At 36.2% G+C, this 15,229-nt stretch overlaps 1 protein-coding gene across 1 annotated transcript; it reads left to right on the top strand.

The window, feature by feature from the left end:
- Positions 1–784: 784 nt before the first annotated feature.
- LOC308692408 (uncharacterized protein) lies at positions 785–13,702 on the top strand (the record flags this gene model as incomplete). The annotated part of the gene is made up of 3 exons (XM_081368378.1): positions 785–829; positions 11,354–11,488; positions 11,778–13,702. Exons 2-3 carry the CDS (start codon positions 11,404–11,406, stop codon positions 13,700–13,702), a joined length of 2,010 nt encoding a protein of 669 aa, XP_081224504.1. The 5' UTR covers positions 785–829; positions 11,354–11,403.
- Positions 13,703–15,229: the final 1,527 nt, after the last annotated feature.

Raw genomic sequence — 15,229 nt, 5'->3', positions numbered from 1 at the left:
AATGAATGTTACTTTATATATAAATTCACAACATCATGTATATCACTCAATCTCCTGTATATGAAAACCCACGGTGAATTTAACTATTCTACAGTTGATCATATATCATTACATTGTCCAACTATGTGTATTACACATTTTATTCACAAAACCTCCTGTAGGCTATGTATGAAGACCAACAGTGAATATCTACAGATATTTTAATCCGTTGTGCAGATCATGACACTGTCTATCAGATATTACTGTAACGTTAAATATTTCAACGTCTATGGATGGGACAATTATTAATGTGTAATTTCTGAGCGTCGATTTAATGATGTTATTTCGCCGTGTTTCCGTCTACCTCGACTGGACGCATCAGGAACAACAGCTGGAAGATCTGCTCCAGGTCATCGTATGATCAACAGGTCAAGACAACATGTTTTTACACTACTTTAACTCATCAAAATAAGTTTGGCAATTTTCATCTTTTTTTTAAAGTGAGTTTAATATAATCTAAGTTGATATGACTTACACAGCCAAGTTTCAGGCCGCAAATGAACTTTTTTTTTTTTTTTTTTTTTTTATAAATGGTTCTGTGCCCAAGCATTACCGTTTTGCCTTTCGAAAGATTTTTACATTCTTTCATTAGTAGTTATTTACATTTTCATTTGAAATTCACCAAGAAATAAACTCTGAATTCCTCTGACATCCATTTTACTATTTGTATGAAAACTTTTGTGGTTTTTAGGAGCGTGAACAGGACTTTTATTTTGGTCTAGCCATATGACGTCATAAAGCTGCGCCGCGCTCCTGCGCCTGCTGTCATTCGGCTGAAGAGAAAAGAAAGGTTTGTGTTTTTACACATTCAAAGTTTCTGTCTATTTTATGTTTTTTTTTTTTTTTTTTTACAATAGCTGCAAAATGGATAAGTTGTTATTGAATGTAACATTGTAATGCTTTGTCTAACATTAATGGTTGGTATTTTGTGAGTAAAGTAACAGAAAAGTTGCGTCTCATTTCGCTCCATGTAACTTATCGTTAATCAGTTTATCGTAAACACGAACTCGGTCTCTGACAGTATTAATGGGAGAAACGGATATTTGTGAAGCAAACTCCGAGACAGTTGAACCGATTGCTTCGCAAAATGATTCACTATTTTGAAGCGCTTGGCAACAACTTTAATGAGAACACAGACATGAACAATTATAACTTTAACAAACCAAAAACAAATGTTATAAATTAATTAATTTGTACTACTAGTTTTCAGTTGTTTTCTTGTAGGGTTGCCAACATTGTCACTATGAAATTAGGGTCAAAATGTGGCAGGTTTTGTGTGATATATAATTTTTATTGCAATAACAACAGGGGGATACAGAGTCATACAACACACTTGAATCTATAAAAAATAAAAAAAATCAATCATACATCTAATTCATCAGTTATCCTTTTCAACAGCTGAGATGTCTTTAACAGCTTTATGATTGTTTTGTATTGAAGTCAGAGAGTGTAATTGTGTGAATATACAGTGTATTGTTTTAAGCCATTTGTCATAATGTAAATCTCTTTATTAAATATTAATACCTAACTCTCATGCCATGGCAGCATACGATGGGTTTAATAATAGTTTAATTTACATCAGCTTTAACACAGTCCTTTAATTTTAACTTGACTATTTGTCTAAGAGAAAACACTTCCTCCTATAAAGTTTTCCACTTCATGTTAATCTTGCATGTGACAAACTAAAAATAGCAGCTTCTGTATGCTGGAGTTTTGCAGAGGACTCAAACGTTCTGTGTAGGCTATACAAGGGAATAAATTCTTCACATTATTATTCACTCTAACTAAATATAAGTTGGTAAAATAATAATGAGATTAATAAATGCAAAAGAGGAAAAGAGGGGCATCACCAAGTCTACTTTTTCCATGGATATATTTGCCTAATTTTGGTCTTTTGTCCTTTGGTGCATCCAGAGTAAAGTCCTTACATGACAGGCCACACAGTTCACAGATATTTGAAGTTCATTTTTTATCAGCTCTCAGCTTTTGTTATTCCTAAGTGCATCATCTTCACAACATTTGAGTCATGAAACAACGCACCGTTTAGCTTAACAAGGCAGTCGGTCATGTCTGACAGTGTGATGCATGTGCAAGGCTTAACTTGACGCTATTTTACCAGTTTCCACAGTAGTTACCCCGAATAATGCACCGATATTGCCCGCAACTTTAGCTAGTGTGGCCGCCTTGTAGGGGTGGGCGGATCGATCCTAAAGGAACGATACTGACCTGGTATCGAAAAGGATCGATCCTCACATAAAAATATCGATCCAAATGTGTGTTTTTTTCACCAGTAATTTTTTATGAATTTAGCACGCAATTCAGTGTGTAAAATAAGCTTCTAAGTGGAAAAATAAGCGAATGTTAGTGGATAATTGTGTAGGATAGAACTAGCCTATTTCTCCTAGTCATCTGGATACAAGACGAAACCAATCAATCACAGAGAGCGTTGGATGCTGGTGCTTCGCTGAGCTCACAGGCCCAGTGCGTTAATGGGAAACGAAGCCTTGCTTTGATGACAGAGAAACAATCGGGAGTCATTTCGCAATAAACAAACCAAAAGTGTACATAACGGTTCAAAATGTTGACGTCACTAAGATTTTTTTAATGAAATTAATATTTTATTCAACAAGGATCGATGCATTAAATTGATCAAAGGTGACAGTCAAGGGTTTTACACTGTTAAAAAAATCTACTTCATATAAATGCTGTTCTTTCAACTTTGTTCATCAAATAATTCTGCATAAAATGTATCATGGTTTCCACAAAAATATGAAACTGTTTTCAACATTGATAATAATAAGAAATGTTTCCTGAGCAGCAAATCAGCATATTAAAATGAATTATCATCATGACTGGAGTAATGATGCCGAAAATTCATCTTTGATCACATGAATAAATTACAGTTTACTATGACATAGAAAACCTATGTTAAATTGTAATATTACAGTTTTTACTGTATTTTTGATCAAATAAATGCAGAAGAGAATTAAAAATCTTACAGACCCCAAACTTTTGAACAGTAGGCTAGTTCTAGTAGGCTAGTACTATAATAAGGGTAGTTTTGTAAAAGTCACTGACTAATTACCGGCGAGTTGAGAGCACAAATCACAAAATATTTAGTAGTCGTGAAAACGTATTCAGATTTAGCATATTAATGATGCATTCACCTCATAAATCATGACACACTGTTCTAGCACAGGAAAGTTCATACAAGCTCAATAGGGCTGTCACTTTACGTTCGAAAATCGATTGCACAATCGATCGGACCAACCAACGCAAGTTTCGAAAACGAAAATAGGGAATCGATTTTAACGGTCTTTTCTCGGAGCGCGTCCAGCTCGTCATGTTATGCCCGCAGCGAACGCGCGTCATTTGCAACTGCAGGCTCTGACAAACACGCATAACAGCAATGATCCTTCTGCATAATGTGTCTCTTTTTACGACAAAACTGTGAATTTTCCCGGTATTCAGACAGTCTCATGCATTCAGATACAGATTCGGGCAACGGTCTACAGTCGCCTACGTAGGCGAAATTTGTTTGGCATTTCTAATTGTAAACACAGCCATGTTGAAGAATGAGGTAATGTTTTTCATATGCTGCGTGCTATGGCAGTCCACTCTGCTTATTGCTTTTCGAGAATGTTGCACTAGTCATTGTGCGCGAAACTTCACGCCAATAAATCATCAGAAATATTGCTTGTGCGCGTCAGGCGCGGCGCGCCCTCTTTACATTCGTCCTAATGCCTGTTAGTTGTCCGTGGATTTGCCCATATATGGCGTTTTATTTTTCAATTTTCGATTTTACAATCGATTCAATGAACACTTATGTCTCAAAAATCGAACAGGATTTTTTCATAAAAGTGACAGCCCTAAAGCTCAAGTGCATGCTTTTAAAATGAAAAAGTATTGGTATCGGTATCGATATTGGCGATACTGGCCATGTATTTACTTGGTATCGGATCGATACCGAAATTTGCAGGATCGCCCACCACTACCGCCTTGTGTATTTCTGTTGAAGCATGTCGAGTCGTTCTCATCTCCATGGACAATGACACAAAACACCTCAATGGATCTCTTTAAGTTCAACACAGAAACTATTTACAAAAGAAGGGGACCATTTGGACCAGAAATCAACAAACAAATCCTTCTGAAAGTTCACATGAAATGTAATTTTCTCTATATTGAAAATATTTTTTAAGACATCAATCCAATACTTTATTTGTGGAGGTTTATGTATATATTAGCATCTAATTATGGCTTTTTTTGCTAGATGCAAGAATTACGCTAAACATGTATTTGTTCCTCCTTTCCCAGGAAACCAACGGCATAATGACTGTGATGGATTTTTTAATAAATAATAACTAACATTTATTTTTCTTGCTGGAATAATATTCATATGCTTTTGTATCCTAAATGTTTCCAAACCCTTTGGTCAAAAACTTGTGTGTGTGTGTGTGTGTGTGTGTGTGTGTGTGTGTGTGTGTGTGTGTGTGTGTGTGTGTGTGTGTGTGTGTGTGTGTGTGTGTGTGAATCATGTCCGGATATAACAAAAGAGGAAATGAAACTAGACTAGTGAAGTAATCAAGAAAACACAGTACCTTACAGAGTAGCTTACCTAGTAACATAAGGGTTTGCAAATGAAGAACCAAACTGTAGGGAAATTATGTAATGTATTTATTTTTTTATTTTATTTTTTTATAAATGGACCATGTCAAATTTTTAACATAAATGTTTCCATTTCATGCATTGTACCGGATTTAACCAAAGGCTTATTTTCATTCGTAGTCCCCAGGCAGGTCAACACTAATTTAAAATTACACAGATAATACCTATATGTATACGTACAATAAAAAAATAGGTACACACACACATCAGGGCTGTCAAAATGGCTGAAAAACTATATTCGAATTTCTTTCTGAAATATTAGCAAATTAAAATTATATTCAAATTCTAAAGGCAATGGAGGATAACAGTGCTGTATTGTTTTTGATAACACTGCATCTTTTATTGAAATTAAATGACATTCACTTTTTAAAGTGCATTAACTTTTGAAGCAGTTGTTCTTAAAATAAAAAATAATTTCCTTAATGTGCATGGAAGGAAAATTAGGTTACAATAGTGCATACAACTATGTAAGTGCATCAGTAACCTGAGAAAATACGCTCCAACAGACGGCTTAACGTTACATGAACACAAAATAGCAAACTGCCATTCAGAAACAATCCACTTCTACTCGCTGCATCCACATATTGGCCGTCAAAAACACCAGACACTCAACTTGATCTGAGCGAGTGCTGAGCGCTTTTTGTTGACACCGTTTCCAGCAGCTGATGAAAACACGCTCAGCTCTGATCGTTGTAAAATGGTCAAGTTGCATGATTTTTGACACCAACTGAGAGGGTTTTCGTCAGCAGACCTTTTCCCGCCATTTTTGAAAAGCTTTACACCCTTTTATATCCTCTGGTAAGGCGTTCCAGTGATTAATGGCTTTCACTGCGAAAGACGATAGTCCAAAAGCAGAATGACGAAAGGGAACAAGACAATTACTCTTGGATGATAATCTCACAGAGTTTTCAGAACGAAAATGAACAAAATCACATAGTACAGAAAGAGCCAAGCCATTTAAGATTTCATAAACCATACACAAATTTGAAAAAAATCTAAAATTGTCAAAATTCTAAAAATGATGTGTCTCTAAGATCCTACAATGATGAAAATGGTTTGTTTTTTATCAAAAAAAAAAATGTAAAGTCTGTTTATATAGGGATTTTAAGAGTTTAGTCAGTTTCACCAGCTTGACCCCAACATGTCACTGTAGGACACATTAAAAGTCTTAGCTACGTCGACAGAGAGACTGTCTAATTTGTCTAATATAAAAATCTTTAAAAGTTCAAATATTCCTCACCATTTTCTTTACATGTTTTAAAAAAAAAAGATTTGAGTCCAATATTACGCCAAGATAATTGAACTCTTATCTATTATCTATTTCTATCTATTCACCATTAATAAAAATATCAACATTAGGAGATTTAACTTTTTTGTTAACCTTTTTTTTTACCAACGTTCAGGCTAAGACATGATTGCTCCAGCCACTGTGTAATCCTTTCCATATCAGCTTTTATCTTCTCAGCTGCTAACTCTGCTGTTCTCGCATGTGTAAAAATAACAGTCTCATCAGCGTACATTTGTACTTGTATCCCTTCACACTGTTGCGGGAGACCATTAATATACAGACTAAATAATAAGGGACCTAACACTGATCCTTGGGGTACACCCAGGGTATATTGTAAATTACAGGACTTAACCCCTTTAATTTTTACACATTATTCTCTATTTGATACATATGAGGATATCTATGGGATTATTATTGTGCCTTTAAAATTGAACAAACTTTTCAAGAAATGAATGAAAATATAAACTGAAACTTAATAAAATGTCTTTGAAACCGGAAGAATTTTTTGACTCTGTTCTTAACCCTTTAGAACCGGCTGTGTCGTCGCCGACACATACCAGCAAGCTGTATTAATTTTACCGTAACTCTTCAACAGTTTGCACTATCAAAACCATTCAAATTGCCCCTGACAGTAGACAACATGCGCTTTTCGGCAATATACGGTTTATTACGGTAATTTCATGCTTTCCGTCTGCAAATGACAGCAGCGCGGGAAGGAAGGATTTGAACAGAGTGATACGAAGCGCGGCAGGTTAGAGTGATTTGGATTGCATAAAATATTAAAGGAAACAAACAAATACATGGCGAAAGAAGTGTTAGACAGCAGAAGAGGGGATAGGGATGATTTTTAATTTTAGCCCAATCATTAGCCTACACAACCTTATCTGCATTCAATTACAGTCTTTCTTCGATTACATAATGTTTGCTTTTTCATAGGTACAAAACCTAAGAACATAGGGAGGTTCAGTAATTAATAATATAATTATCATGTGTGACATTTGAATAACTTTTATCTAGTTTTATTTAGTAGCCTGAAAATCCCTTTCAAACAGGCTAATCGATAAATGTATTAATTTGTTTAAAATTAATAGTTTGTCTTCAATTTGTTATGTGCCCTTTGCATTGTTAGAATAGGATAATACTTCTCCTTTCTCATTTTGCAGGGAGTTGAGCAACTTTTCCATAAACAAAATTATGATGCTGACCCAGAGGATGGAGTGGTGTATTGCCAGAGATCCAGTGTCCCCATTAGACAGGAATCTTACTTTCTTCAGACACATGACACATCACTTTTGAATGACTGGGATCTTGATCTTCAGACACCGCATATAATGCAAATATTTTAATTTATTTGGAGATCTAGATTAAAGGGGTCATGACATGGTTTTTGTTTTTGTTTTATAATGTTCCCTTAGGTGCAATTATAGTATTACTATAGTTTTTTGGACAAAATTTTTTATCACATGTTGGCCTACTAGAAAGGTGGGATTTGTATCTGTTTGCCTGAATTTGTATTCGTTACAGAATGCAAATAACATTTACAGGGCAGACTATGGTCCTTTGAGACTCAAGAGGGTACACCAGTAAGAAAACAATTATTAAGTACAATTTATAAGTACAGATCAGCGAAAGAAAAGAGAGAAAACAGTTATTGAAACTTGCAGTGTATTAAAAATGAAGTCAAAATGTTTGCCTGCGATTTTGTTTTTTTGTTTGTTTGTTTGTTTTGTTTCAAAGACATTTTATTAAGTTTCAATTTATATTTTTATTAATTTCTTGAAAAGTTACGTTAAATTGTAAAGGCACAATAATAATCCCATAGATATCCATGCTAAAGCTTCAGATGAAAACTGAAATGTAGACAGTTTAGAAAGGAGAACTTTAGAAAGGCTTTACGCAAATTTAAAAATATAGCACCAACAAATCCATTTGATTTGCTCTATTAAATATAAAGTAGCTGTTTCAGTAGAATGATTTACTCTGAAACCAAACTGCATACGATGTAAGCCAGACTTAACTGTGTTAAGATGGGATGTCAGTTGTTCAAAAACGACCTTCTCTGTAACCTTTGAGAGTACTGGCAGTATGCTTATCGGTCTATAATAACTAACTTCATAATGATCTCCAGATTTAAACATAGTAGTAACAATGGGTTGTTTCCACGCATCAGGAAAAGCACTAAATTCAAATGACAAATTAATTAAATGAGAAATGACAGGGGTTAAAATATCTTTTGCAAAAAATTGTATCATGTCCGCTTTGCCATGCTCCTTTTCTATTAAAAACTGTTCTATTCTTTTTGCTGGTGGGATTCTCTCTGAAATTGTTCTGAGATCCTCCAGCCGTGATTAAAGCATATCTAAAGGCATTGTCTGGAGTCTGTCTAGTTATTGCTGCGCAGCAATAGTGAAACACTAGATACCTTATTCCCAAGTGATAGTGTTCATAAAGGAACGAGACGTCGTTCGACTCAGTGTGAGACTCTTAGGTGGGGTTGGATTGTGGTCAGGTCACTATAATTCTTAGGCATTTTATGCGGTTCAGAATTCTCAGGCGTCAACCAATGCGGTCAGAGGTGAAGTCACTCGAGTATAATTTTGCAGGTGTCAGGGACACTTGGTTAAACTTAAGTCAGGTGGGTAGGGGAAAATTTACCACATGCCCAAATAAAGTACCTCAAAACTGCAATCAATTGAAGTGCCTAGAATCTTTTCTGAATCTTTTCTAGTATACTGTGTATATCTCTCCAAAAACATCTAATGTTAGGGCAATCCCAAAATATGTGAAATTGGTTGTAATCCTGAGAGCCACACTGTCTCCAACAGTTTGTGCTACCTAATTTTTTTTTTTTTTTCTGTTTAGGACTAATAAAAAAAAGTTTTTCCAGAAAAATTCTTTCCAGTATAAGAACCGTCCCAATCCTTAATTGTTATTACCAAACTGCTTTCCTTGAGAAGAATCTCCTTGTAAATCTGTCAATGCTTTATGTAATTTAGTAATAGTCTTCACCATTGGTTGATCATAAGCTCACTCATTTCTACTATAATTTTGTTTCTCTAGGTATAAGCGCAACAGAAAAAGCTTAGGGTCCAGTAAAATTTGTTTTGAAATCTTTTCAATTATAACTCTTACCTATTAGTTACGGAAAGTTAGGCATTTTTTTGGCCAATCTACAAAAAAAATTCTTACCAATAGCTTTTTTTTTTACCATGTGTTCCTATAGGTGTCTAGTAACACCTCCCAATTAATCCACGGCCAAATCCTCGGGGAACGCCTGGAGAGGCAAGCAAAGTTGGTGTGCCCAGACGGTCTGGGTAAAAATAATGGGTAAAAATATATATATATATTTTTTTTAACCAATATTATCTTTTGAGATATCTTTTGAGATTTTGAGATAATCATTAGTTTTGAGTAAAAATGACTCCAAGTCCATACAAAAATCCATAAAAAGTGTTTTTATTAAACAATTACAAAACAAAACTTACTAAATCAATTTAAAATTTAATAAACCTCATCCAACTCCCCTGCATCTTCCTCACTCCTGTTATCATCTGGCTGGTTGATGTTCTGGCAAGAGTTACCATGACAGTTCCCGCAAACAGAAATACGCTTGATAACCTTGTTCTCCTTGTTTCCATCCATACTCAAGGACATTCAGTGATGGACTTTGTAGCAGTAGCCGATCTCTGCTCTTAAGATTTGATATCTTCAGCAAGCGGGCTGCAGCCGGGAGCATTAAGCCTGAGAAACTGCCGCACAGCACTCTCTGCGGGCATATCTCCAGACCAGAGATTGGCTACTGCTACAAAGTCCATCACTGGATGTACTTGAGTATGGATGGAAACAAGGAGAACAAGGTTATGCACCAGTCCCTACAACAGATCCCACTGCACTGGACTACCTTCTGAAGTTTGTCAGCTGCAACTGTGTAGGGACTGTGACACTCTCAGGTGCTGCTGTAAAAAGCAAGGCGTCAAGCGTATTTCTGTTTGTGGGAACTGTCATGGTAACTCTTGCCAGAACATCAACCAGCCAGATGATAACAGGAGTGAGGAAGATGCAGGGGAGTTGGATGAGGTTTGTTAAATTTTAAACTGATTTAGGAAGTTTTGTAATTGTTCAATAAAACCAAATTTCTGTATGGACTTGGAGTAATTTTTACTCAAAACTAATGGCTGGGATAGTGTCAGCACCCCTAAAAACCCCTAGTTAGACATCTCAAAAGGTAATATTGGTAAAAAAAACAAAAAAAAAAAACATTATTTTTACCCAGGCCGTCGGGGCACACCAACTTTGATTGCCTCTCCAGGCGTTTCCCCGAGGATTTGGCTGTGGATAAATTGGGAGGTGTTACTAGACACCTGTAGGAACACACGGTAAAAAAAAGCTATTGGTAAGAATTGTTTTTGCAGATTGGCAAAAAAAAAAAAGCCTAACTTTTCCTAACTATCTTCCCAGAAAGATTTAATCTTTCTGTATTGCCAAATACAGTGAAACAGAGCTCCTCTATCTTCCATGCATTTTGTATATGTCTGGTAAGTTTTATCTATTTAATTCCACTGGTGCTACATAAGTCTGCATTAACAATTCATACTGGATACATTTAATGTATTTATAGACGTAGTGTGAACCTTAGTACAAGCTTCTTTCCAATCCTCATCCGAAAAATTTTCCTTCCATTCATTCAACTTGTACTGTGAACTTTCAGATGAATAAGATGTCAGCAACCCATACAATTCAGATATAGCCTAATAGCTTTCTCAAAATATCCTTTGTCAAAGATGAATGTGGGGGTCTAGTAAGGGCATTACCTTGATTTGCTTTAAAGGGGTGGTATAATGCCCTTTTCACAAGTTGCCAGTCTAAAAAAAGTCTCCGATGTCCCCAGAGTCTGTATGTGAAGTTTAGCTCAAAAAGCTTTTTGAGGGTGAGCAAAAACACTCCTTTTTGCTTGTCCCTTTAAATGCAAATGAGCTGCTGCTCCCGGCACAGAGGGTGGACAACAAGACATTTCTGAATGGTTAGTTGATTAATTTATTTATGAGGTTCAATTGCTGGTGTGAACAACAAAGGTCTTGTCGATATCCTTTACTGATTTTTATTGGTTTTGAAATATTCTGCAGTCGAATTTTTATACATTACCGTAATCCATTTTATGAAATCATTTCCATTTCCAAATCTTTCTAAAACATTGAAAAGATAGGACCATTCGTCCCTATCAAGGACAAATATCAAAGGACATATTTGTTAATATTTACAGTTTTAATCTATATTTCCTCATGTCAAATCAAATGAACAGCATGACACAATTATTTTTCTTAATTATTCTCTTCCTAAACATGACTTTGTCCAAACACACAGGAAAACTCCTGGAGAAACATCTGAGATCCACATGACACACTATTATAAAGATGGCATTTATTAAACAGGAGAGTGAAGACATAAAGATTGAAGAAGTGTTCCGTGTGAAACATGAAGAAACTGAGGAACAAACAGGTTAGTTTCATTCTCAAAGCTGAACTCATTTGATCCTTATAGCACACGTGTGGGATATTCTTCGCACTAACGCCTGTTTCACATATGATCCTGTGCTGTCATGCCCACTGGAGCCTCATCAAAAGGGTATGAATACTTCTGAAGCTGTTCTGAATACTTCAAGTCCTAAAGAAAGCCAAGTGATTCAGTGATTCTGGCTAAATGTGTATAGGATCTAGCATACACATTGGTTTTGATGTCTGTTGCTTTGTGCCATTGAACTGGGGTTGTTTGTCTTTTTTTGCATTAGACCTGGAGGCACTGAAAGAAGAGAGTCAAGAACTGAATGAAACAGATGAAAAATACCAGATTAAGAAACATCCAGATTTCACATCTGAAGAACCACCTTTCAGTTGCTCACAGACTGAAAAGACTTTATCACGAAGAAGAGCTCAAAACACTAAAGATCATTTCACATGCCAACAGTGTGGAAAGACTTTCAATCAAAACAGAAACCTTAATGTCCACATGAGAATTCATTCTGGAGAGAAGCCATTCACCTGCCAACAGTGTGGAAAGTGTTTCACTCAAAAATCAAGTCTTAAAGCCCACATGAGAGTTCACACTGGAGAGAAGCCTTTCACATGCCAACAGTGTGGAAAGACTTTCATTCAAAACAGAAACCTTAATGTCCACATGAGAATTCACACTGGAGAAAAGCCATTCACCTGCCAAAAATGTGGAAAGTGTTTCACTCAAAAACCAAGTCTTAAAGCCCACATGAGAGTTCATACTGGAGAGAAGCCTTTCATCTGCCAACAATGTGGTAAAAGGTTCAATCTAAAAGGAAACCTGAAAGTCCACTTGAGAGTTCACACTGGAAAGAGTTCATTCACCTGCCAACAGTGTGGAAAGAGTTTCACTCGAAAACTAAGTCTTAAAGCCCACAAGAGAGTTCACACTGGAGAGAAGCCTTTCACCTGCCAACAGTGTGGAAAATGTTTCACTCAAAAAGGAAGCCTTAAAGTCCACTTGAGAGTTCACACTGGAGAGAGTCCATTCACCTGCCAAGAGTGTGGAAAAAGTTTTCGTCAAAAAGGAAGCCTTAAAAGCCACATGGAAATTCACAGTGAGGAGAAGCCATTCGTATGTGGTCAGTGTGGAAAGAGTTTCTCAGACAGGACACATCTTAAGAATCATGTAAAAATTCACATTGGAGAGAAGCCTCACATGTGCCTTCACTGTGGAAAGACTTGCAAAAACAAAGAAAACCTTGAGGTTCACATGAGAGTTCACACTGGAGAGAAGCCCTACACCTGCCAACGGTGTGGGAAAGGTTTCAATCAAAAAGCAAAGTTTAAAGTCCACATTAGAGTTCACACTGGAGAAAACCCTTTCACCTGCCATCAGTGTGGAAAGAGTTTCACTCAAAAAGGAAACCTTAATACCCACATGAGAATTCATGCTGGAGAAAAATCTTTCACCTGCAATCTGTGTGGAAAGAGCTTCTCTCGAAAAGAAAACCTTCAGATTCATATGAGAATTCACACTGGAGAGAAGCCGTTCACATGTGATAAGTGTGGAAGGAGTTTCAGAAGTAAAGAAACTCTTAGAACCCACATGAGGATTCACTCAAGAGAGAACTGTTTTATATGCCATCATTGTGGAAAGAGTTTCACAGACAGGACACATCTTAAAAATCATGTACAAATTCACATTGGAGAGAAGCCTCACATGTGCCTTCATTGTGGAAAGACTTGCAAAACAAAAGCAAACCTTGTGATTCACATGAGAGTTCACACTGGAGAAAAGCCCTTCGCCTGCCCTCAGTGTGGAAAAAGTGTCGCAACTAAAGGAAACCTTGAGGTTCACATTAGGCTTCACACCGGAGCGAAGCCTTACAAGTGTCATCAGTGTGACTTGAGTTTCACATATCATAGAGACCTGAAATGTCATTTGCAAACTCATTCTGGAAAGAAATTACAAGGTTCTGAGTGTGGTAAGAAGTTAATGAAAAAGAGCAATTTAAAACCCTCTGGAGGAAGGCAATTTAATTGTGATCAGTGCAATCAAAATTTTCTTTTGTTATCACACTTGAATATACACATGAAAAGTCATGCAAATGTGAGACCATATTTTTGTTCGCTTTGTAGAAAGAGTTTTAAATGGCCCAGCAGTTTAAAATGGCACCAGAAAATCTGTGTGAAATCGAAGATACGTTCACACCGCAGTTAAATGTGGCCAATGTCAGATCCTCATCTGAACAGGTGACATTCCTACAAGACTCCATGTTCATCAAAAGTGATTTGTCAATGTATAATTATTTTAGTTGCATCCTTCGCTTCTTTTTTGTCATGTACATATGAATGTGTGTGTCCAAACTCCAGCAAGGATTAATTCAGACAGAGCTGACATATGGAGTTTCCTTTGTGTCTTTTTTATTCAATCCAAAATACTGTTTGAAAAATAAATATTTTGTAACTAAAAATATATATATATATATTAAGGCTAAAAAATAAAGAAGTTGATCAAATTATTTGCAGTGCGTGTAATCTTTGAAAATCTTTATTTTTCTTTGTGCACTTCAAACTCTTTTCATCACTAACCCACAAATTTTGCTCTGTTCTGCTCTCTTTTTTTTTTTGAGGGTCTAAATCTTTTGCTTGCGAGTTGAAAAGTTTTGTTTGTGTGTTGCCTGTCATTGGGCAGTCTCTACCCTCCAAGTTGAAAAAGGAATTTCAAAATGACCTGTCACACCCACTACATTTTTCCGCTACGGCCGCCACTAGTCTGAGAGAAGAGCGAGCGATGGCGAGCAACAGGTAATTTACTGGCTAAGAACTAATTTAATATCATAAACTCAGTTACAAGTGAACTGATTTATTCTCTCTTCCTATGCTCTCCCATCTAAACCAGTCTGTAGTTAGTGATACCACTGAATAGATTTGATTAGCCAACAGTATAGCTAGCTGCCAGAGCCCCCAATAGTATACAGCTGCAGATACCTTAGTTTCAGGCTTAGGTAATCTGTCTATAAGTGATGTTCAGATCTGCCATAACTTCCGGTTGGAAACTGCTGTCTCCCATGGCGCTGTGGTTCACTTTAGACTACCCAGAAGCGTCATTGTTCGCAAATTTGTGATGATGAATTTTTGTCCAGCTATTTTGCACCAAAAGCCTTGATTAAATGATTTTAGTGAAGCAAAATATCAAAGCAAATAAATTAAGATACTTCCAATTAATTTGAGAAAATTATAGACCTTTGATGTGTGTGTGTGTATATATATATCCAACCTCTTATTTTTGTGCGTGTTTGCAATGTTAATTTGTGTTCATTGTTCTGAATGAACAAAATTATGGTTTTAATAAGACATTAAAAATTAAAAAAAACTCAGCCACTTCAATATAATTGCTTTGTCACGCCAAAATCAAACTTGAAATTTTTATAAAAACATGATGAATGTGTACATGGTTTTAGTGAGCAATCAGCTTGGTGTAATTAATGATACATCTCTGTGTCTGTGACCAGTGTTTACAGAGTTTGTTGACCTGATGATCTCAAAATAAGTTGACTATTTAAAAGAGCGGCTGAATGTCTAGGAAACTAATGTAACCCCTGTTCCCTGAAAGAGACAATATGTCAATACTGTTATGTCGATAAATGTAACGGGGTCTCGCCTGTAAGCCCAATCACCTCCAAGTGGTAAATAAACGAGCCAATGGACATTGGCCAGTGAGATAACTGATGTATTGGAGTCCCTA

Source organism: Scardinius erythrophthalmus (assembly GCF_964197995.2).
Source record: "Scardinius erythrophthalmus genome assembly, chromosome: 6".
Lineage (NCBI taxonomy): Eukaryota > Metazoa > Chordata > Actinopteri > Cypriniformes > Leuciscidae > Scardinius > Scardinius erythrophthalmus.
The sequence above is the reverse complement of the archived record's forward strand: the minus strand, read 5'-3'. Positions and strand labels throughout refer to the sequence as shown.